The following is a 23,752-nucleotide window of genomic DNA, read 5'->3' on the forward strand; positions in this document are numbered from 1 at the left end:
TTGGAAGATGATTGGGACTTGAGATGGTTCATCCGAAAAGACATAAAACTTACTTAAATTTACTCGTTTTAATTGTTTTTTTTTTATTAGTAGGATGATTCCTGGAGAGCACATGGGCCACTAACACCTTTCTAAAGAGTCTTCTATAGAACTAAACCACATTTTTCTGTTGAAATGAATACGATTACGTGTTGTAGGATGTTAGCTTTTATCCAAATGCATTTGTATGATTTTAATTAAAATTTTGACTTTACGTTTAAATTTAGAAAACCATTAAAAATCTGATATTGTACCCTTACCTTCTATTCTACTATTTGAAGGTGTCTAATGTTGTCTTCTTTGCAGTCTTAATTAATCTTTAGCGAGTTATGCTGAAATATATGACTACGTAAGATTTTAAAACAGGAAGATGAATATACCAGACAATACGGCACTGGACCGTCATATTCAATTGTAAATAAAATAAATAAATAAAGATGAATATACCTGAAACCCAATTTAACTTAATTTTAGATCAAGCTTGGCTTTAACTTGAAGTTTTCGGGACTATTATTTAGATCTTTAGATTAGAGATGTAGAACTTCTTTTAGATATAACCATAACATAGACGTCATAAGGTGCTGGTGCACACCCTACCTTAGTATACCCTTAAGCAGTGATGGGAAGGTTCCATTTTTTCGAATCGGAATAGAACTAGTTTCTTTTCCGAAAGGAGCGGAACAATCCTGGTAGAATTGAGAGCATTTTTCCAGTATTCGCCGTCGCTTCTGAGACGTGGTTTCTATCCAAAATAAAAGACAAATTCAATCGCATTATAGACACTTTCTTTTTTTTATTAATAATACAGTATTGTTTAAACAATGTTACCACGAAACAAATACAATGTTGTGTGTTTGTGTGTTATGTTTTTTGATTAAATTTTGTCCTAATCAACTTATCGCTCTTCCGCTTCTTTAATTTGCTTACAACCGAAAAAAAAATCAATACCATCCGTTTTACATCCTTGCTTCTTCTCCTTTCCTTTCCTTTGTTTTTGTTCGCGCAATACTAATTCCCTCGTGGTGCTGCTCCTCTCTCGCGGTGAAAGAAAGGTCGCATTCAGGGCTGGATCGCTTAAAACATAATCGCACTCACGAGACCTAGTTGAGAACACGTTCCGTTCGACAGTCTTCCAACTGCTTCATCAGTTCCGCCTGTAGTGCTAGCAGTTCGCGCGTACGCTGATAGATTGGATCCTGCTGCCGCATGCTCGGATTCCACCGACAGTAAAGCCCCTTCCACAGGCGAATATGCCGCATGCTAACGACCGGTCGCAGTACGGTTTGCACTGGCATCGAGCTGAGATAGTTGCTTAACCCACCGTACAGTGGATTGCGGTACTCTTCGTGCGACGAGTTAATGAACGACCACAGCGAGACGGTGCGATTTTTGAGATCTACGAAAAAGAAATAGATTTTTATAAAGGAAAAAAGCACATTTGCTCTCCCAAGAACAACGGTAAGCTTACCGTTCGATACACGCTCTCGTTCGGTGTTGTACAGGAACGTTCCGAACCGACACGAGTACAGATGATCGAGGATCGTGATTAGAAAGTATTCGTTGAATTCTAGCGCATGTGGGAACTGTTTCGATATCTGCCACACACAATCAATAAACTGTAGGAACACTGGCGATCGGTCCGCATCCGAGTGATGATTGTCACCGTGGCCGATGCGCTTTGCAGGAGAGATGAGATAACGACAACGTTTGGTTGAGAGAAGATTAATTATTGGTTTAAAATAAGGGTATTTCAGGGGGAAGAATTAAACCGCAAATGACTATGTACAATCGTTTTATTACTGAACAATTTTTTCGACGAACTGCTCGTTTAATTATTATGTGCTGTGTTTCCTCGTTCACTTTATAGAGCTTATAATGAACCAGTTGTAAAATTCAAATTCATTCTTAATAGTTTTTCGCATTCTGTCCTTAAAAGTTAGATCTTTTTGAGTCTTCAAACATATTTCAGGTTTTTTCCAATAATTTCCATGTTTGTATTCCTTAGAAATGACTAAACACTTCACGTATGAGGTCAGGTACCAGAACGATAAATTCACTTAGTCTTCAGTTTTCCCTCATTAAATTTTTGATCCATTTTACAATCGTACAAATCTGTCGGATAAGCAGGATTTGGAATAATTTATAACCAGTGGGCAGAACAGCTCAGAATCGAATCGGATGGTCACCACTAGTGTTGGGTAAAATAGCTCTGTTTAAAGTGAAGAGAAGCAGCTATATCGTGAGGGAGCTTTTTGAGAGCTCGAAGAGTGTAAAGAGGTACCTCGTGAGGGCGAAAAACAACGTTTTTTAAATAGAAAAGTGCGCTCAGAGTTCTCACTTTATTCAGATGAGGCCTCCTGGTAGCTCTGCTCAACACTGCCCCTGGCCACGACCAGGGGCCTCAACTACAAGGCTTCGGCTACGGAATTCGAGGGCCCCTAAACGAGATCCGAAGATCTGCACAAAGATCATGCGATTCGGCATTACTCACCTGTTCAAACTTGTGTCCAAAGCTAAGCCATTCCTTCTCGATCAGCACCTCGAAACCTTTCAGCGTACGATAATACGGATCGAGCAGCAGCATCGACAATGCCGTCAGCTGTGACGTACGGTCCCACCCGTCCGAACAGTGTACCACCACCGACATTCGCATGTTTTCGATCTAATTTAAGCGGGACATAGAAAAGAAAAAATATAAAGAACATTACTCATTCGTTCGCAATTGGATCACGCTTACTCCCATCCATCATGTGCTTGCTCTGCTGTCGCAATTATGTTAATTCATCATCCCCAAACTCACCCGATCGACAATCCGTACCGCACCGCCCAGTATGCACTTGATGTGTTTGAGCCACAGCGTACTCTCCACCGCCGACAACCATTTGTGGTCATCGTTGGCCGGGAAGCAAATTTCCTTCAACTTGCGCAAACTTTCCCTCATCACGTGTATGTTGTGAATGTCCAGAAACGTTAGTTCCACGTTCTTGTACGCATCTTCCGACTCGTAGCCACCACCCTTCGCTTTGTTTGCGATCGCATTCGCACTCGGTCGCGCATCAATGATCGACAGCTTGTCCGATTGTGCGTTCGCTTCCATGATGAGATTGATGTACGTTTCATCCGCCTCGCTACGCTTACCACCGACACCGACCAGTGGCTGGGAGCAGCGCGTTATGGTTGCGAGAGATTTCGGATGAATCCAGCACAGTACCGGAAGTCGGTTGCGCGATCGAAACGCACCGACCTGCTTTAACAGATCATCCTTTGCCGTCTTCGGTACGGCCCACACCGAGGGGTAGCTGTCACAAATTTCGTACCCTTCGTTAATCCGTGTAATGCGCCACGTATCGTTGTTTGCACTGTTCACACCCATCCGGCGTAATTCGGCCACCGGTTCGTAAACGGTCCACCCATCTTCGGGGAACTTTTCACGATAATTAAACGCAAACAGTTGACCATCGTTGGCACGCGGGAACGCGTACAGCTGGAGTTTCTCGAAAACGGTACGCCGGGAATGATTTTCCTGCTTGTGGGCGAACCGTAAGTTGCGCATATCTTTACAGAAAATGTCTATTCCGTAGGAATTTTCTCCCCGAGAGCTTGCACCACCAACCTTCTCGATGCGGCTAACTGCACCGAGCGGACAGTCGACTACGATGACCGGATCCTTGTCGGATGCAGGTTGTGATCGAAAGTGAAGACGATAATTGGTGATCGTGAGTGTGCCGATTGCGGGCCCACTATATGGGCAGATGTACGATACATCACTCTTCCGGTCCTGCATGTTCTCGCCGGAAAGATACGTAAAGCCGTTCTCGTTTGCCACCTAGAAAGAGAATGAATGGTTTAAATTAGCTTGAACAGTTTCGCTTTAAAGTATGTCCCCTAGTAGTAAATACTATTTTTTCCCGGAGTCGGATTAATTCGACTTCGAGGCATTCCGGAGTTTACTGTGGGCTAACTACGGAATAATTACGGAATCCGGAGTTCTCCGGAGTCAACTGCTGATTTTACTTCCGATTCAAAACCGAAATCGCTGTCGATTTCGGTTTTGAATGCAATGTAAAATCAGCAATCGAATCCGGAGTTATTCAAAGTAAAATGCAATTGATTCCACAATGCACTCCGGAGTATAATCCGGTGGTAATATCGGAGATTACTCCAGATATCTTCGGATTTCTCCATAGTCAACTCCGCATTACTCCGGAACTCCCACCACTAATGCCCACCCCAGATTAAGGCTTACAATCGTGTCCATCCCGTGCTTGGAGTTGAGCGAACTAGACTTTGAATCGGAATCGAGCGAATTGGAGCTACGATGAAAATCCGTACCGTGGTGCTCCATCGTACGGGTGCGCCCTGTAAGGTGTGTGCGTGTTGTCCGTCCGGTGCGAACGAAGCGTATTACTATCGGTGATTTTGGTGTTTTGTTTACCAAATACACCCTATCATCGAAGTAGGCCGAAAACCAGACAGTTCTCCTTTTTTAGTCGCCTATTTGATTTTTTTTTTTTGGTTTCTGCCGGGATGGTTTAGTCACACCCACCACAGTGCACTATCTTCCGGAACCGTACGCGAAAGACGACACTGCGCGTCACACTAATTGGATTTGAATGAAACCACGGCAGTATGGTGTTGCTGTGCGTAGGGGGGAATGGGGAGGTTACTTGCTTATCGCACTGGTTTTCCTCCACGAGACCACTGCACCGCCCAGTCCGGTCCCTGCCATCGGTGAAAATTTCTCGCTTGGAATGTTGGGTGTTTTTTGCTTTTTTTGTGAGCGACACCGAGTGAGATATCGCCAGCACCGTTTGTACGCAACCCGATTCCACCTCACACTCGGTGCGTCGCGCCTTGAAGATGTGAAATGCACTGACGTCAGCCTGTCCCTTACAATCGGATTCGACAATGCGATGCGGGCGGTAGAGATTGGTCTGCGTGAACGAATGCAACGGGATTTCGGGAGCCGGGAAACAGCTGGCAGTGCAGTAAATACGGTAATATCGTTAAAGACAGATTAGCGATAAACACACAAACAGCTGGATGCACTTGACTGGGAATGGGTGCGTTTTGGGGTGCAATTCAGGATGCTATTTGCTTCACTTAACACTTATCGCGTGGATCCTTCTTTGCGGAACAAACAAAGAAGTAAGGCATATTACTAAAGCTAACAAAATACTTTTTATCGGAACATTAACCTAATCTTCCAGCTATTTCACTAGCACTCCCCGAAAGCCTTTGTTATTGTCTGGTTGGTATGTGTCAAACTGAACACGGTAAATTTGAAGCGTTTTTCCGTATTTTGACAACAGAAACGCTTCAGCTGTTTTTTCACCGGGGCACACTTGACAGCTGATTGTTTTGCTTTTGTTGGTGCGCAAATTACAGCACAGCGGTAAGATAAGATTTTATTGCTCCTTTTTTTGTCGATTAATTTACAACTATTTCGCCTGGATGTAATAATCTCTTCAATTTGTAACGTTAATTTTACCAACAGATCCATAAAGAGGCATTCTTTCGTCCTTAAACACACCCAATACACCGAACAAGCAAAATGGCTGCATGGAGAGCTGCCGGATTAAAGTGAGCAGTGAAATCCAACGGTGTTATCACAATCACCTAGCAAACAACTAAACTTGTTTCGCCCTTTCTTTTCTACATTAACTATTCAGCTACATCAACTATTCCAACATTGCCGCACGTTTGCTGCGTAAGGCACTGAAGCCGGAACTTAGAGCGCAAGCTGCCCGACGGGATGATTCGCACATCAAATTTACCAAATGGCAGGGTGGCAAGCCGGAAAGTAAGTAAACATTTCTTCAAAGCGAGGATTCCCTGCGGATTAGTGATCCACCGTGGATAAGCAATAGTGTAATCATATCGCAAACGAGACAAATAATCGAAAAAATCCCCGTTTTTCATCTTGCAAGAGTACCTATATTGCGTCACACATGCCAAGATCCTAGTGACAATGCGCGGTCCATTAGTACAGTGCTTCTCAAACCAATACACGCTTGTGCCGCGTTTAACATTTTTATTTTTTTGCCGGAGTATTACAATGTTTTATTATTTTTGCAGATGAAAAATAAGTTCTCTATCCAGTTCGTAAGTTTTCAACACCTTCAAATCTCGAGTGTTTTTTCCTAGTGTTTGCATTCGGAGTGGCAAATTAACACATCTTGTGTGATTTTATTCGATTCTAACAATGACTTAACAAACTCCCCGTTTTGATGTTTTCCTTCATTAATTTGAATGCGTTTGCTGAATTATATTAAAAAATTTCCAATCGTGTCATACTCCTTAACGTAATAATCCATCCTGTTCTCTTTTGCAGAGGTGATCAGTGAATAAACTGGATAATGCGGCCATCATGCTGGAAGTAAACCAATAAATCTGGTAGTGTAAAAAAAAAAAGTGAGTTTGTAACTTTGCCGATCCACAATCGGATCAACGTTCTGTTCATTTGAAAAGAAAGAAAATATAGCTACTAGCGTTTTTTTATATTTATTTATAGAGGCTTTAAGTCTCGCAGACTACATTCGCCTCTCTAACGTATATATACAATGCTAGTGCGTAAAAAAATAAGGTGGTTCTGACGCAGTTTTCGGGTGAAAGGATTGTCGAGTAATCGGGTTGTCGTGTATCCCTGGCAATCGGTGAGAACGTAGTGGACAGCGATGACAACGCCGCGGAAGTTGCAGAGTAGGGGACTAGATTTATTGATGATGTAGGAATGGGTCACAGCGCGTCTATCCTATTCGCAGGAGGGATAGGACTCGTTGATGGTGTGGAGGTCTAAGTTGTGCCAGGTGGTGTTCCAGTGTTGGGAGATTATGGTACTGGTGCAGCAAATGTCATCATGGCGGGAAAGTATGGTGTCTACTTCTGCTGGACGAAGCCGCCCTCTTTGTTCGAGACTTTCTGGTTTCCGCTGCTTCCGGCATGACCTGAAGTCTACCTGATCACGATTGTCGGGGATGCTGGGCTCGAGTCTTGGAACTGAACGCTTTAAAACTTGTGTCAACTTCTATCAACTAGAATTAATCTTATGGAAATAAGAATATTCCACGTAAGTTACAAAAGAATCTAGAACATTAATTAAAAGACCTTTCGAAACACATTTACAATTCAGAAATTAGTTTTTTGAACACAGTTCGAGGCAGTTTGCGCGAACGAACATGAGCTTGAAGTTTTATCAAAAGAAAGCAATGCCTTATAATCTGTTTTCTAGTTACAATCTCTCTCTCTCTCTCTCTCTCTCTCTCTCTCTCTCTCTCTCTCTCTCTCTGTTTGGCCTAACGACCTTATAAGGTCACGCCGGCCATTGAACATTGGCTTACTAGATACCACGATGGCTTGCTGATACTACCATTGGTTAGTCAGTCCTCACTATGGGGGAACGGTCCGGATGGGATTTGAACCGCGGTCCTGCCATATGACCAGCGCCATTATCGCAACACCAGCCTAGTGACATTTTTATATCAATTCATAAATTTGATGAGTAAATAAGAGGATGAGCAAATATCTAAAATGGCCTTCACGAAAGAAGATTTTCAACTACTAAAACATATCTAAAAAATTCAGAACAATATTTTCATATTAATTTTTTCCTTGAGAAATGCCAAACACTTGGAAAGCGCTGTGCTGTTGCGTAGAAGCGCACTTGAAGATCACATCTCATTCTATACACCTTGCGTGCTACATGTCAAGTGCTGATAAAAGAATAACATTGATGATCATTGTTGGTGCGCGCTGATGGTGATGATGATTGCTTACTAATCCTCCATGAAAGTGCAACACAATACGAAAGTTAAATGTGCGTCCCCGTTTGTGGTGCTGCAATCCCTCCCGACATAGCATCAGACCGTGTGTGGATATATCGACTATCCCGTTCCGTGTTGAGTGTGTTGATAACCCGATAAGCAAACAGGCTCGTTTTTGCACCTAAAATCCGCGAAAGCCCCGATTGATCCCACCGCCATCATGAACTCGTTCCTACGTGGATCGATGAACTATGTCTGGTGTACGACCAGTGTACTGGGCAAGGGTTCGACGGGGGCCGTCTTCCAGGGGGTCAACAAACACAACGGTGAACCGGTGGCGGTCAAAACGTTCAACCAGCTCAGCCACATGCGACCGCAGGACGTGCAGATGCGTGAGTTTGAAGTGCTGCGGAAGGTGAATCACAACAACATCGTCAAGCTGCTGGACATCGAGGATGACCAGGAGGGACGGGGCAAGGTCATTGTGATGGAACTGTGTACGGGTGGCAGTTTGTTTAACATACTGGACGATCCTGAAAACACGTACGGATTGCCACAGAAGGAGTTCCTGCTGGTGCTGGAGCATCTTTCCGCTGGGATGAAACATTTGCGTGATAACAATCTGGTACATCGGGATTTAAAGCCGGGCAACATCATGAAGTACATCTCCGAGGATGGACAAACGGTGTACAAGCTGACGGATTTCGGAGCTGCTCGGGAGTTGGGCGAGAATCAACAGTTTGCTTCCCTGTACGGTACGGAAGAATATCTTCATCCAGATATGTACGAACGTGCCGTACTTCGGAAGTCGATCAATCGTAGCTTCACGGCCAATGTGGATCTGTGGTCGATCGGTGTTACACTGTACCACGTAGCGACGGGCAATCTACCGTTCCGGCCGTACGGTGGACGCAAAAACAAGGAAACGATGTATCATATCACAACCAAGAAAGCTCCGGGTGTTATTTCCGGTACCCAAACGAGCGAAAATGGACCAATCGAATGGTCGAAACATCTACCGGCTCACTGTCAGCTGAAGGAAGGGTTGAAGCAACTCGTCACCCCACTGATGGCCGGACTGCTCGAGGAAAGTCAGGGCCGTATGTGGTCGTTTGATAAGTTTTTTCTCGAGGTGCAAAACATTCTCAACAAAACGGTGCTTCACATATTCTACGTTAATCGGGCGACCTCGATCGAGGTGTACCTGGAACCGGAACAGACGCTTGTCCATCTGCGGGAACATATACTGGCGCAGACCGATGTACCGCAGGCTTCGCAACTGTTGCTGCTAGACAATGAACTGTTTGCTACGAAGGTGGACGCCAACACTAGTGGTAAGTTTGGTGGTTTAGGTCCATTTAATCATTTTTCGCTTCTAATCGATCACTTTGCTCCCTTCGTCAGCACGCGGCTATCCACCGACGGACGCCAGCAATCCGGTGATGCTGTTCAACATCGAAAACTATAACGTTATTCTACCGACTGAATGGGATCTGCCCAAATTCCCTACATTCCCGAACGGCATTTCGGTGGAGAACGATGCGAGCCTGGCGAAGGTGGCCTGTAGCGTGGGGCACGAGTGTAAAAGGCGGGTCGAAAGCTTGTCCCTGCTCGATACACTGATGAACAAATCGGTGCATCAGTTTTCCGGCTTTTTGGCCGGTTTTCTAGTAAAGTTACTTAAGTAAGTTGAGTTGGGTGAGGTCTAAGCCATTTACACGAAGACAGACGAATGAGCAAAAATAGATACAGAATCACCACTGAAAAATAATTATTTATACGCGTGCAATTGACATGAAAAATGAAATTTGATAGGCGGCCTGATTTGTTTCCACGCGCTTCCATAAATATTTTAGGTGATTCTGCATCTATTTTCGTATCGTCTTTTTAATCAGAAATGTGTTAGGTGTTTCTATACAAATAGTTGAGGATTGTCATTACCACTTGCGCTATTTTACAAAGTTGGTGCGCCAAACATTATCATTTTTCATATTGAAAATTGAGGACTTAATTCACTAATTTCCCGCTTCTTCCAGACGAACCCGCCACTTGGAGGATATTGAAGGATTAATCTCGGAACTTGCGAAGATGTTTGAAGTTGCCGCATCCAATGTAATCGATCGATGTTTTTCCTTCCCCTTTTTATCATGCTGATGACTTCATGTTTTTTTTTCTGTTCCCCTTTTACAGCACGAAACATACCAAAAATTAGGCACAACCATATACGCAAGCTACGAAAAGCAAAAGACAGATTTTCAGCGTGTTTCCGAACCGATCCAGCAGCTGTACGGACGCTTCGTTAAGGAAGAATCGCTCGTGCGCGAATGGAACTCGGGCTATCGAGCGTTGCGCACACCGAACAAAAACCGGGACAGTGAAAAGGCTAAATCACTCGTCGATCGGCTACGCGACTCCTGGCAGCATATGTTGCGTGATCGTGCCACACGCTCGCTTACTTACAATGACGAACAGTTCCATGTGTTGGAGAAGGTTAAAATCGCGGAAACGGGTAAACGGCTAAAAACACTCCTGAACGATGGTGTTCGGCAGGCGGTCGAACAGGAAGCTGAATGTTTGGCCGATTGGTACAAAAAAGCGCAAACGATCTTCCTGCAGACCCAGTTCCTCATGAAGGACGTCGGTGCGTACGTGGACGCGCTGTACGATTTGCGCGAACAGTTAAAACAGCACCGGGAAGATTTGAAGGAAGAGATCAGCACGGACGGTGAGGTGTCGAAGACGATCGCGGGCAAATCGATACCACCGACCACGACGTCTACCGCAACGGCAACGATCCCGATCGTGGGTGAGATGGATGGCAGTGAGAAGGGGCTAACGGCGCGCCAGAATCAGCTTAAAGTGATGTGCTTCGTGGTAAGGGAGGGAATTATTATTCGAAAACAAGGAGGATTAAAGTATTCATTATTGATTTTTTTTCCAGAACATGTACAACCAAATCAAAGAGGTAAAGAAAATGCTTCAACAAAACAGTGATATACTGGCGGCAACGCAAGGATTGCTTCCCGACACCGGTGATAGGACTGCAACGTAGAAGCTGGCTCGCTACCTAAGTTCCTGAGTTTGAGTTTTTCAGATATAAGCTTAAAGACCTACCGTCAAAGAATTGTTGTGTATATAATGAAATCCTTTCTTATACAGTGCTACAGTATTCTGCTAGTATGTACTATAACGATTATGACTATTAAGTGTGCCTGAACTGGGTATGAATATATATATGAATATTTTCCAATATTTTATATAATAAATTAGCTGTTTTATTATGTTCAAGAATGTTGAGAAATTCCGGGACGGTGTTGTCCAATAGCTAAGCTAAGCTTATCAGAATCATAAGAAAAGCTGATCCGTTTGCTACGTTTAATAAGTATTCTATAAAACTAATATATTAGCTAGCTTCAGCATAGCTGTTATAAAAAATCATTTTTCACCTGTTTCGAGAAGGTAGCGTTCAATTAGTGCTACTTCTTGACCACAGAATCCTTGCACAAACATTTTTTCTGGTTGAGAAAAAAATGATATTCGTGGATTTTCTATAACAATGTCATAACAATCATGTCCAAGATCCAAGGTAAATCCAAGAACCAAGGTGCGGAATGATGAAGCGAACAAGCTTTTATTTTTTTCTGTCCACGTGCATCAGATTCGGATGCAGACCACAACTTACAAGACTGCCAAATAGTCCCCCACCGGAAATCAGGAAAAGCACATGAGGATCTCTGTGGATGGAGTGAAAAGTATATTATCAGAGTTGGACATTGTATCTAGGATTTTCCCGACAATAGTTCTTAAATCATTAAGATCCAATTGTGACTGCATATCGAACCTCACGGACAACATGGCTCCTTGAACGACAAGTCCCCTCTTGAGCAATGTTTCTTCTTCTTCTTCTTCTTGGGTTAACAACCTCTAAGGTCATTCAGGCCATCGAAAAGGCTTTCTAGATGGTCTAGATAACCACATAGTTGGTTAGTCAGTCCTCACTACGAGGGGACGGTCCGGATGGGATTTGAACCCTGGTCCTGCCGAATTGAAGACCGGCGCCGCTGTCGCCTACACCACCGGGCCGCCCCTAGCAGCAAGCTTCATGTACTGTTAATTGCGATGATCTTGTTGGCTTAACAACCTACTAGATCACGCCAGTCATCGAGGAACGGGTCGAATGGGATTTGAACCCTTCCTATATAGAGGTCATTTCCCATTATTTTAGCAGGTCACAAAGCTCCAGTCTTTGGTAGACCGCCATAGCCGAAGAACTTCCACGACCGTCTTTTTCTTCCTCGTGATCTCTAGGATCATGCCGGATAGTCAGACCTCATTACGGAGAAAAGATTCAGATGGGATTGAATACACGATACTGAGTCACCTCACCGCACCAACACCAAATAATGTGACCTTGGCAATATTTCAAAATCTAGGACACACCTAGCAACTAATTATTTGACTCTACAAGTAATATCAGCGTTTGCCTATAATACCATTGTGGTTGAGTGGCTTCGAAGCAAATCAAATAGATGGACAAGTCTTATGCGATAATCTCACTACTGCCTCCAAACACTTTACTCTCCAGTCTCTCCAGCCAACCCATTGGTTTCGATGCAGGGCGAACTCTCTTTGCTCTAATCCAACCTATACCAATCCAATCACTGTACAGCCCGCGTACAACAGCTGGGAAAAACGTTTAAGATATCGATTTTTTCACACCCCACAGCTTCATGGAGTTTTCCGAACAAACACTCACCCGCCTGTGGGTTTGGTTTTTCTGCTTGATGGTAATCTCGCCGTATAGCAACACTGTTTTTCTCGGACAATTTTATAAGCTTGCAGAGTGCTGTGTACCAAGTAATGTTCACATGTTTCTTGTAAAAGTTTCAACTATTGAAAATAATAATAATGTGGCCAAATTTTTTGCAGTTAAAGCCGCAAAACGGTCTTCAGCTAGATAGATGTAACAAATCGAAGCAACCATGAAATGCTTCCCTGCCTACTTATCTAGCAAAAGCCTGTAAATAAAAACAAACCCATTAGGGCAACATTCTTCCAAAACATATGATGACACATTTCATGCTGCGTTTTTTTTATTATATCCGCTATCGTCACAAGGTTAAAAGGCTCGTACATTTCACCCTACCCACGAAAAACATCTTCTATTCTCGCCAGGACAACAACAAAAAAACAATCCCACCTTTTTCCACCCATCATCAGTCATCACGTGGTATGGGTGTCCTGGGTTTGGTCCGCGCCAGACAGAAATCTTTAGCGAGCCTTTCATCTTCCCCTTTTTTTTTCTTGTTACTACTGTTTTCGACTTTCCGCCTCCCATGCGAAGAAAGGATTTTTGTGTTTGCGGGAAAACGAAAAATCGAAACCAACTAAACCAGACGGGCAAATGGTGGCTTTGGATGGTAAGGTCGCGGTTGCGGGCGACATGCGGTTACTGCACTGAGGAAGAGAGAAAATGCGACGCCCATGGGGCATTATGGGGATACATCACCATACTGATGATGATGGTGGGGTGGGGCGGTGGTCTGTGAAGTAGGGTGTTACAGGATGAAAAAAAGCACAGAAAGGTTTTTCTTGAGGGAAAAAGGATTCACGTGAGAAACACAAAGAGAGTGGAAAAGGTATCACTTTCTCTTTCGGCTGAGAAACGGTAAGGATATGTCTTTTGCTGTGCTTGTATTAAGGGAAGGGTGGTACGGTGGGACAAATTGTTTCTTTGGCAAAACATGAATGTGGCTGAGCTTTTTGTTTCTTTGAAAAGAAACGCTTTTTGTTGTTCGTTTTACTGGAAAGCCTTTCTTTCGGTGCAATGGTTAGCTGCACGTGGCCGAATGATTTAAATTGCGCAAGCGTTACACCAGGTCAGGTAGGGCATGTGCTTCCAGAACAGGTAGCAAAGTAAGGTGGTTTTGTTGTTGTCTATATTGTAGAAGAAAACAAAATAAATGAGGTGAAAGAAAATAGAAAATAAAGCAAAAAATACACATTGTTATGAAGCTATTTTTCTTTCCTTCCAAAAATTAAAAGGACAACATGCAACACTGATGCCGGTTAAAGACTTTTGCTTTGCTCTTGCATTATAGTTTACAAGTGAGAGCAAGAAGAGCAAGAGCAGGAATAAAGAGAGAAAGAGATAAAAAAATACCTTTTTTCCACACGCTTTGTTTTTTTTATCTGTGCATGTGTTTGAGAGAAAGAGAAAATTGCATAGAAATTTGTGTGAATGTGTGCGTATACCCTTTGCCCTTCTTCATTCCCTTCCAATAACACACACTAATGTGAAGCGTGAGGAGCATAAAAACGCTCTCCCGCTACGTGTGTTGTGTGTGTGCGTGCATGGCGTGGAGCAAAGACGCAACCGGCGTATTAAAAATTCAACACAACAAATGCGATAACCTTCACCGTTGTGAAGGGCCTACCCCCAAGTGGCTGTGAGTTCCGGCCGGTAAATTAAAAAGAGCAATAGGAAGAGCGATCTATCAAACCATATCTTTTGGCTGCTGAATTTGATATTTTTTTTTTTTTTTTGGACTGCTGCTTACCACTACCGCCACCAGGGGACAGTGCGCAAGCGGCCGACATTTTGTCGAAGCACGCTCCCCGCGAAAAATTCAATACCGTACCGTTCTGTCTCTTTCTAGCTAAAAGAAAAAATATGGGAGATTGGGGAGAGAAGGGAGCACACTTCACACGCACACGCGTAAAGTGGAGCTTATCCGCAACCGAAATCATATATCCACACGCACAAAAACAGAGAGAGAGAGAGCGAGAAGGAAAGCGAAAGAGGGAATTGGAAGCCGGTGGAGGAAAGGGTTTGAAATAGAGAAAATTCTTCCAAAAACATTTTTTACTGTATAATGCCCTTCTCCGAAATATCTGTTTATGTTCGCTGCCCAGAAAATGACACAATGTCAACAAACGTCCCACAAACGTGTTCAGCCATAGAAAATACGCTGAAACGCCACTTCCTCACACGTACGCAGCCAATTTGCTATCGCTCTCAATCGGACCGTTAATGTGAGCGAGAGTGAGAGATAGTGTGAAGAACGACGCCTTCAAGCGTGGAACTTTTTTATCTCTTGCACAACACACCAACACATACTACCAGTGTTTGTGTGTGTATGTGAAAGGCTGCTCCCTTCTTCTTACTCTCCCTTTTTTCACAATCGCACGCACAGTTGTTTTGTTGTTATACCGCGTCATTCCGCCTCTCCCTCTCACGTGAACCAAGCGAGGCAGAGCACTCGTCATCTTCTCTACCGCTCTAGGAGCGGCGCTGCTGTTGCTGTACTCTTGTGTGTGTGTTTTTTTCGTTGGTTCTATTCCGCCTGGCTGCCTGCCTGCCCCGTTGGCGCTGTTGGGAGTGTGTGTCTGTATACTTGGTGCTGATGTCGATAAAAGTTTTCATTCCACGGGAGACATAATACCCCCGTTAGCCCCCGTCGCAGACGGACAGTGTTCAACAGTGAAGCGGGTAGAGAAGAGCTTCAGCAGCAGCAGCTCCGGCTCCGGCAGCATCAGCAAGCAGGCAAGCAGCAGCAAGCGGTGCAATTGAAATGTGAGTGTTTTGGTTTGTTTTACATCTTTTTTTTATTGTTGCTGCTGCTTTCTTTCTCACTCTCTCTTGTCTATCAATTTTCTTTGGGTGGACTACTTGGTGGCGCGATAGGCTCTAGGAGCCATCGTTTACATATTGAGAGATATACTTGTATATGGAAGGCTTTTTAACGTTAGGATGTTCTCTCTGTTTTCCCTTTTTTGTGTGTTTTAAGTCACTTTTTCCGAAGTACACTTTATATGCTGAAAATGATAGAATTAGTATATCTGGAACATCTGATAAATTCAATTATCCAGCTTCGGACCGTCGTTCCACAAGTAATCTCAAATGCAGCAACAACAGAATAAAAAATGCGCCATAAACATATAGGAAGCAAAACTCCAAAAATCTTTTCCGTCATCGTCATCGCCGCCATTCCGCCTCGCAAGTTCAATTCAGCAGCTCAGCAGAGACGTCCGCGTGTGAAGCGCGCGAGAAAGAGAGAGAAGCGCAGCAGTGTAGTTCTTTTTCGCTCTTTTCGTGCGGGAATAGTGTGTGAGAGAGAGAGAGAGAGAGAGAGAGAGAGAGAGAACGAACGGCGTGCTGTAATGTAGTCAATGTGTGCTCGTGTGCGTGCTAATGCTTGCGATGATGAACGCGTTGCAGGGAAGCGAAAAGGTCGCCATGACACTTTTCTTCGTCTCGCCCGGGAGACGTCCATACGTGTGTGTGTGTGTGTGTATTAATCATAGAGAAGCCACCACTCTTTTTAGGCTGCTGGGGTGTGTACAAACACAAAGCAAACGTACACGAAAAAAAAGGATTTCTTTCATTTTTTATACTACAAGTGAGAAAGAGAGACAGAGAGCGTGTCTGATGGGCGGAAAAGGGGAGCAACATTTTGGCTGAGTCCTTCCCCGTTCGTGCTATTTTTTTTTCTTTTGCTACTTACTCTCCCTGGCTTTGGTCTGGCGTTGGTCCTGGCAGGCGGCGACTCCTTTTTTCGAACCACTCGGTACAATCATCACACCTCGCACATATCCAATCTAGTAGTCGGTGTCGGTCAGCGCGGGTCGGTTCCCCCGGCTAAAAGTAGTGCGGTGCTTCTAACCCAAGGAGTATAAAAGCCAACAAAAAAAAAAAAAGGTTTGGAAAATAGTCATCCTATAGAAACGCGCTCAGCCTTTAAAATACAACACACCGAACCCGGCGAGAGCTTGGGCCTTTGGTTTGTCCCTCTGCACTTTTTTTTATGTCATCGGTCGGTCGGTCGGTCAGGGTTGTTCTCCTATTAGCAAGGTGTCGTCGCGGTAGCAAAAGTATGTTAACCTTTTGTGGCGGTGTACGGGGAGAACACAAATTCACTTTCCGCGGAAGACAAAGAGGTGGCTTTAGAGTTGCTGCACAACAAGCGCGCGCGCACACACACACACATCAACTTCCCACTATAGAGACCGGAAGAAAGTGCAGCACAGCGCGCGTACAGCCGCTGGAAGAAAGGTGGATTTGTTGTCGGTTTGTAAAAGCTGCTGCTGCCTCACAGGTGAAAATATGATTCGGAAAGTATATGGAAAAGCAACACTGTGTGTGAAAGAGTGTGTGGTGTTAGGTGCATAGACGGAGGACACCCACAACAAGCATAATAATAGCGCCCTTGTTTCCCGATGATGTCACAACGTATATCGAAATTGTGTCGGCGTCTACTATGTTCACCGTTTTTCCTTCATCCATCTGACACTGGTGATCGCGCCCTGTATGTTGAGTGTCAGCGGTAACAGCAGAGAGAAGCATTTCATTCAAACCTGTGCCTGCCGGTATATTATTGTTTGTTAATTGTGCGCGCCTTCGTTACCCCAACCCCGAACGTGTGTGCGTATGTGTGTATGTTTCCTCTGTCCGACTAGAGATTTGGTGGGTGTGTTTTATTTATCTTATCAACCGTCTGGCAGCAGTAGTAGCAACCGCCCCGTCCCCACAAAGCAAGACGAGTGCGTAAACAAATTAGCTGCTGTCAAAATTACGGTGCGATTCTTTGTATGTGTGTGTGTGTGTTGATGTGGTAAAGTGCATTAAAATGTTACCCGTCGTGTAAAATTCCTTGACCTTTGTAATAGCGTAGTGTTGTGTTGTGTGGTAACTGTTGTGTTGTGTGGTGACTTTTACTTGGTGGTGCTGGTAAAGAAGCAGTGATGGGAACTGGAATCGGGACTCGGATTCGGATAAGGATTGGTATAAGCGTAACAGGGTTTCGAAGAATCGGGAATGGTTGTGGAACCTCTGCTCAGCTACAAATCGAAGTAGGATATGAATTCGTATTACAATGCAACTGAGTTCTACTTAGTCCAAAACTGTCACAAATTCTTCTTTTTGGCTTAAGGACCTTCTAGGTCACGCCGGCCATCTATTGGCTTGTTAGACTCGCAGATTTCAAATAGGTGGATAGTCAGTCATCACTGTGAAAGAACGGTGCGAATGAGATTTGAACCCCGGTCCTGCCTTGTGAAGACCGGCGCCGTACCACCGGCAAGAAGGATCTAATAGGTCCGAGTCTGTCGCAAATTCTTCTTCTTTGCCTAAGGATCCATCTAATAGTTTATTAAACTTAGATGATCTGATACTACGCAGTTGGATAGTCAATGCTCAGTAGGGGGGAGCCAACGGGTCGCCCCTCTGTCACATCATAAACCTTATAACGGCCCCTCCACTGGTACTTGTGATTCGAATCGGATTCGAAAGATCGATCCCCACCGAGGAACAAGATCGGTCGGATCGAAACCCTCATGGAGAGCGTTTTTACCCAACACTAGTTGGATGAGGAGCCAAAACGGCGCGAATTCCATATGTGTCAGATTATTATCCTTGGAGCAGTTGGATAGGCAGTCCTCAACTACGAAGGAATGGTCCAGTTGAGATCTGATCCCCGATCCTTCCATGTGAAGACACCATTAGGGCGTCCTATGCAGACTATTCACATATTCTTATTACATTCGCTTATGAAAGCTACCTGATGGGGGAAACGGGCCAAGACGATCCAAGTCATCTCATGCCCCCACCCCCGACTGTTCGATAAAGTAATTATCATCTGGAGTGTAAAATTCGCACCAGAGTGTTAGAAAAGCCAGAGATTTCTCCATGGTCATCCAATCCTGGTTTCGCTCGTTTGCAATGCCTATTGCAAACTGCAAAATTTATCTTTTCCAATGTCTTTTTGATGCTAGAGTTATACTAGGGTTCTAGCGAGCTGTAAGATTGCGCCTCAACTGCACGCCCAGCGGCAGTACAGGAGAAAATGTGTGTTAAGTTTTATTTTTGCTTCACATTTTTCGCTCCCTTGTTCCGGTTTTTTCACAGACACACGCGGGGGCGCGTGCGTTCTCCCACTTTGCTAGCGTTTCTTTTTTTTCCTCCGGTTTTTTTTACATTTTTCACGCAACGAGTTGGAAAAGGGAGGGGAGCGGGTAGGTATTTTCTTTCGGAACATGCGCACGACACGCCGAGAGAGTTGAAGTGCAGCAGAGCAAATGCGTGTGCCTTTTTTAGAACAGAGACGCGTTTAGAGAGAGAGAAAAAAGCAAAGAGAGATTGCGAATTTCCACCAAGTTCCGGAAGATGAAAAGTCACTTTTCCACTTCCCAAAAGGTAAAGCTAAAAGCAAACGTTCACTATCGTTGTTTTCTCTTGCACCCGGCGTTTCCTAGTGTGTCCGGGGAGATCTGGTCCTCCCGTCCATAATGGCGACATATTTCGCATTTCGTTATATCTCAGTTGCGTCCCGCCAGTAAAGAAAGGGCGGCTGAGGCTGCTGCTACTACCCTTGCAGTTAGTTTGCCCGCATGCTGCAAATGCGCCTGCGCCCACTTCCTATCCGTGCACCCCAATATCATCTCATGTTTGCATCATCTTTTGGTCTCTCTTTCTCACGCGAAAACGCAACCCGGTGGCTCCTGCGTTGGGACGGTGGGAGCCATCTTCTTTCTAGCGAACCAGCCGTGTGTATGTGTGTGTGTGTGCGTATGTGTCGCGTGTTTCGCGAGAACTTCAGCAGTGAACGATTTGGGCGGTGTAGTGATGATGTACGGCTGCTGCACGGAGTGAAAATTTCATACCTCCTTCCCGGGATGTGTATCTGTGTGTGTGTGTGGTGTCCCCGCGTTTCGTTCGTGTGACTCGTGATGCATTCACGTGTGTTTGTGTGTGTAGTTGAGCAATCGTTGCACCGCCGCCACCAAAGTGATGGACGTATTCGCGATTTACCTCCAAGGAGGCCAGATAGTAAGGCAATGTGCGGTGCTTGAACTGCAATCCGGCGTTTCTCAATGGTAACACAACGGCTTGCTAGATCAGTTACCGGCGAACTTCATGCTTGTGAAGAGAGTAGTCTCTGATGTGCCTAGCACAGAACAGTGTGGCGGTAAAAGTGAAGTTTCTATGCTGATGAACGTAACGATTGAAGCCTAACCAATCACTGTTGATAACGGGTTGTTGTGGACCCAACTATGTCGGATCAGGCTGTCATCAGTGTTTTTAACTAATCCCGGGATTGATGAGCAATCTGGTAATGTTTGATCCAATTTCTACTTTCTGTTCAAGATGAAGTAGACAAAACAACAAGTAGAACTGCGAAGAACAAGGTTTACACACAATGCAAAAATGTGCATAGTGTGGATTGTCATCGAAATAAAAAAAAACGGCGCCGTCTTCACACGGCGGGACCGGGTTTCACATGTTATCCGGATCGTTCCCTCGTAGTGAGCACTGGCTATCTATCCAACTACGTGGTAATAAGATAATCGAAACCAAGACCAAACCAAGAAGAAGCTTGGACAATGATCTTAACGCTTTACAATGTTTTACATTCGTAAGACTACAGCGGGTTACTGACCATGTTATTATGATTGCAACTCCCGGCTTTCGCCGTAAAATCATTTTGAGACACCCAAAAGTGTTACATTACACTATAGATGTTAGAATTAGTCCAGAGAGCATTGTCGACGGGAAGACCATGTGCAGCGTGGTCTTCCCGTCGACACAGCAATGACAGTCATTTTTCTAGGGTACCTTACAGGGGGGATACACGACACACCGAGCCACCTGCCAACTAGACACCGATTACACGACAATTCTATCACCCTTCATCAAAGTTCATCAGAACCGCCTTATTCGATTTTTACGGATCAGTCATTTATATAGAGGAATTTAAGCAATAGTTTTAACTTATCCAATATCATATGCTATAATCGCAATAGTTTTCCATAACATTTAAGCCACACCTGCAATTGTTTTGTATTAGATTATACCACTTACTTGTACAGTAGAGAGACAATTGTAGTCTCTAAGACACAAAGCCTCTTTAAATAAACGATAAAAAAATTCAATTGAACAAATCACTTTTTCCAAAAAAAAAAAAAAAAAAAAGGAATTGACCCGTGTACATTTTTGTGCGATGATTTTTCTCAACTTTCGACGTGGATTATCAACACAAAACTGCTTTGAAGAACTCACATCTGTGTATGGCAATGAAGCATCATTCTATAACGCTGTTAAAAACTGGTATATTGAATTTATTCGCGTCGGCCGACGACGAATTTCGAGAAAGTCGTCCAAAAACGGCCGTTGTGCCTGAAAACATTGATGCCGTAAAAGATCTTCTAATTGCACAAGATCGTCATGTGACACACTGCGATATACAGGCATACTTGGGCATTTCTTCCACCAGCATAAACACTATTTTGGACAAACACCTGGCTGCGCACATATTAAAAAAATGCGTGGTCAACGATTTTTGCCCCCAGAAGATGCTGTTGAACCGTTCAAAAACCACGTTTTGGAGGTATCTCAACCAGAGTGGAAAAAGTACTTCGACAATTGGTTCGAGCGAATGCAAAAGTGTATTAGTCGTGCGGGAGAATACTTTGAATAAAACAATGTTTGATGATAAATAATTGCATTTTCATTATTAGGCCAGAAATACAAAGCCTACGTATAACATAGGACAACATAGTTAGCAAATCCCTTAGGGATTTGTTTTTTCACATGACGCGGTACTGACTATGCTGGTACGGTTTGATTCCTATTCCTAGGACAGGTTTGCCAAAATGTTAGCGACCTCGAGTCCTCTCGTTGGGAGGGTAACGATCAAGGTCAGACAGAATGTCATGGTAGGCTACATACGCGAAAAGCCTCCATGTTTTCTTTGAAGATTCGGATATGTCTGGTGGAGCGGTGAATATTCCAACAGTTGCCATCGACAAATTGGTCAAACACCTGCAGCAAGTCCTTAAACGAAGGCAGCAGGTAGTTTTACGGAGATATATGATTAACACAATTGGCCCAATTTATTCTACGGGCGGGCAGCGGGCTACTACTGTAAAAGGAAAAATAGAGAATTTCAACAGAACCCACCAGTAGTGCAGTAAGCGGCGGATTGTCGGCTTTCATCGATTAGTGATGATTCTTTGTGCGTGCCACCATCATCATCCCCGCTCTCTCTATCTATCTGTGCAGGTGCTGCGTGTGCGTGCACATCTTTTTGGCACCGCTCACACAACCTGGGGTTGGTGCAATTTTATTGCTGCGCGCTGCTTTTTCGTCGACTAGGGGGGCCTTCTTTTCCTAGCCCAAGGACATTTTTCTCTTCCTCAATGTGAATCTGGTTGCGAAGGTTTTTCGTGTTTTGGTGGCTGGTGAGGTATGTGCGCACGCCTCCTAGGATGGTTGTCAGGCTGTCTTTTTCATTCTCGTTGCCTATATCTCGTTCTCTTTCGTTCACTTCTGCGATATGTGTGGAAATTGTGTGTAGCTGTGTGTTTACATTGCCGGGGCAGCTCTCTCTCCCTATGACGATTGTGGCTGGTGGGCTGCTCGAAAAATCCGGTTCCTCTTCGCCTTCATTTCTATGCGGGCGTCTCGGCGACAACATACACACACACATATTCACAGGAGGAAGCGAGAGAGCCTGATGTAATAAAAACCATCACCCACCGAAAACCGCACCATCGAGCGAGAGAGGGTTAATCGCAGCAGGCGCGTCGCCTCGTTGTAAAACGAACTGTCCGTCCCTTCTAGCGGCTGAAAGGCATTACCGCGAAGGGACTGGGAGAAAACGAAGAAGTAATGATTGAACTGTCGCGCTCGTGTGCGTGTGTGTGTGTGTGTGTGTGTGTGTGTGTGTGTGTATCACTGTTTGAACAAGAATGGACGTGTGGTGGTAGGTCGGTTTGCTCTCTGCGACATGGCTGGCTAGCTGGCGACTCTTCAGCTCGCTTTTATTACTGCTGAATAAAGCGATATATGCTAGGGGGGCCAACTCTATTACACGGGACTATACTTCCATCACTTGCAGTTTTTGAAACATAAGCTTTATGCTCTTTGGCGCTTGTTCATGCTTTAGTATCAAAAATAATTTTCTTAATTAACTCATTTTTACGTTGATGCAACGAGAGCGGGAGAGAAGAGCAAATATCTTCGTTTTCCTTTTCGTATTCCTCCGTCGTACTCGGAAGCACGATTTTCATCAACCCACGCAATTCTCAGAAGATTTTGTCTGGTCTGGTAGGTTGTCGGTATGCAAGTGCAACTGCATTTTTGAGACTGTAAAAAAGGGTTGAAACAATGTTGCGCGCTTATGCGCTTTATTACACGCGGTAAAGCGTGTGTCGGGAATTTTATTTTATTCTTGCCCCGAAGGGTTTGGCCAAAACCAGAAAGTGTGCATAAAAATGACACTAAAAAAGAGGGAAGCGAAAAAAACACCCCTAAAAGAATGAAAAAAAAACGACACGGTTGAACGCGGTTGAATGAGCAGAGAAAAATGTGTGCTGAACAGAGAGAGCAAGATGGAAAGAGGGAGAGCGAGTGAGTGAGCAAAAGCAAGGAAAGGAAGAGAGCGTGCGCGCGCGCGCACCGCAGAACCGGTTGCGGACCCACAAAATCTTTGGAATGGCTGGCGCGCACCCTCATACTTTCTGTCTCTCTCCCTTTTATGCGTTGCGCTGTGGTTCTGAAGCGCCGAGAATAGAGTGAGACAGAGAGTGTGCGGGGACGGTGTGAGAGCGCGCGCGCGCATACGCACACCGCTCTTCTTCCACTGAGTGTCAGCGCGAGAGAAGAGCAGAGCGTGCGCGCATTCCTCGTTCGCGTAGAACGGAACCCTGGCGGGCCCATCCGTTGGATGTGGGTTGCGTGTACGTAACAGAGAGGGATGGATCTGAAACTAACAGAGCAAAAGAGAGGAAGGAAGCAAAGAAGCTGTGATGTCAGAGCGTCATCTGGCACTATGGGGAATGTTTGGACAGAAGTATAGTTTGAAGTATTTTGTTAATTGTTGAAGAAAATCATTTTAGAGAACAATTTAATCATTTAATTTATTGTTTAAGCCACTTCTCCATATTGGGGG

The 23,752-nt window shown here is 44.5% G+C and overlaps 3 protein-coding genes across 3 annotated transcripts; 2 read left to right on the forward strand and 1 right to left on the reverse strand.

Annotated features, from left to right (window-relative positions):
* Positions 1 to 1,139: 1,139 nt before the first annotated feature.
* On the reverse strand, positions 1,140 to 4,421 carry LOC126564378 (myotubularin-related protein 2). Its single transcript, XM_050221410.1, has 5 exons — positions 4,286 to 4,421; positions 2,840 to 3,865; positions 2,531 to 2,701; positions 1,508 to 1,715; positions 1,140 to 1,435 (listed from the first exon to the last, which is right to left on the reverse strand). Exons 1-5 carry the CDS (start codon positions 4,382 to 4,384, stop codon positions 1,140 to 1,142), a joined length of 1,800 nt encoding a protein of 599 aa, XP_050077367.1. The 5' UTR covers positions 4,385 to 4,421.
* Positions 4,422 to 5,593: 1,172 nt separating this feature from the next.
* Positions 5,594 to 5,854, forward strand: LOC126560499 (protein stunted-like). Its single transcript, XM_050216457.1, has 2 exons — positions 5,594 to 5,622; positions 5,703 to 5,854. The coding sequence occupies exons 1-2, from the start codon at positions 5,594 to 5,596 to the stop codon at positions 5,848 to 5,850; spliced, it is 177 nt and encodes a 58-aa protein (XP_050072414.1). The 3' UTR covers positions 5,851 to 5,854.
* A 2,168-nt stretch (positions 5,855 to 8,022) lies between these two features.
* LOC126560500 (inhibitor of nuclear factor kappa-B kinase subunit epsilon) lies at positions 8,023 to 10,854 on the forward strand. Its single transcript, XM_050216458.1, has 5 exons — positions 8,023 to 9,136; positions 9,207 to 9,486; positions 9,839 to 9,914; positions 9,993 to 10,676; positions 10,744 to 10,854. Exons 1-5 carry the CDS (start codon positions 8,023 to 8,025, stop codon positions 10,852 to 10,854), a joined length of 2,265 nt encoding a protein of 754 aa, XP_050072415.1.
* Positions 10,855 to 23,752: the final 12,898 nt, after the last annotated feature.

This window comes from Anopheles maculipalpis, chromosome 3RL (genome assembly GCF_943734695.1).
Source record: "Anopheles maculipalpis chromosome 3RL, idAnoMacuDA_375_x, whole genome shotgun sequence".
NCBI lineage: Eukaryota > Metazoa > Arthropoda > Insecta > Diptera > Culicidae > Anopheles > Anopheles maculipalpis.

Coding starts and splice junctions, on each gene's coding strand:
- LOC126564378 (XM_050221410.1), bottom strand. CDS start 4,384: ATGGAGCACCACGGTACGGATTTTCATCGTAGCTCCAATTCGCTCGAT. Junction 2,702..2,839: donor CGGTACGGATTGTCGATCGG/GTGAGTTTGGGG, acceptor CGCTTAAATTAG/ATCGAAAACATGCGAATGTC. Junction 1,436..1,507: donor ACGAGAGCGTGTATCGAACG/GTAAGCTTACCG, acceptor TCTTTTTCGTAG/ATCTCAAAAATCGCACCGTC.
- LOC126560499 (XM_050216457.1), top strand. CDS start 5,594: ATGGCTGCATGGAGAGCTGCCGGATTAAA. Junction 5,623..5,702: donor TGGAGAGCTGCCGGATTAAA/GTGAGCAGTGAA, acceptor TTTTCTACATTA/ACTATTCAGCTACATCAACT.
- LOC126560500 (XM_050216458.1), top strand. CDS start 8,023: ATGAACTCGTTCCTACGTGGATCGATGAACTATGTCTGGTGTACGACC. Junction 9,915..9,992: donor TTGAAGTTGCCGCATCCAAT/GTAATCGATCGA, acceptor CCCCTTTTACAG/CACGAAACATACCAAAAATT. Junction 10,677..10,743: donor TTAAAGTGATGTGCTTCGTG/GTAAGGGAGGGA, acceptor TTTTTTTTCCAG/AACATGTACAACCAAATCAA.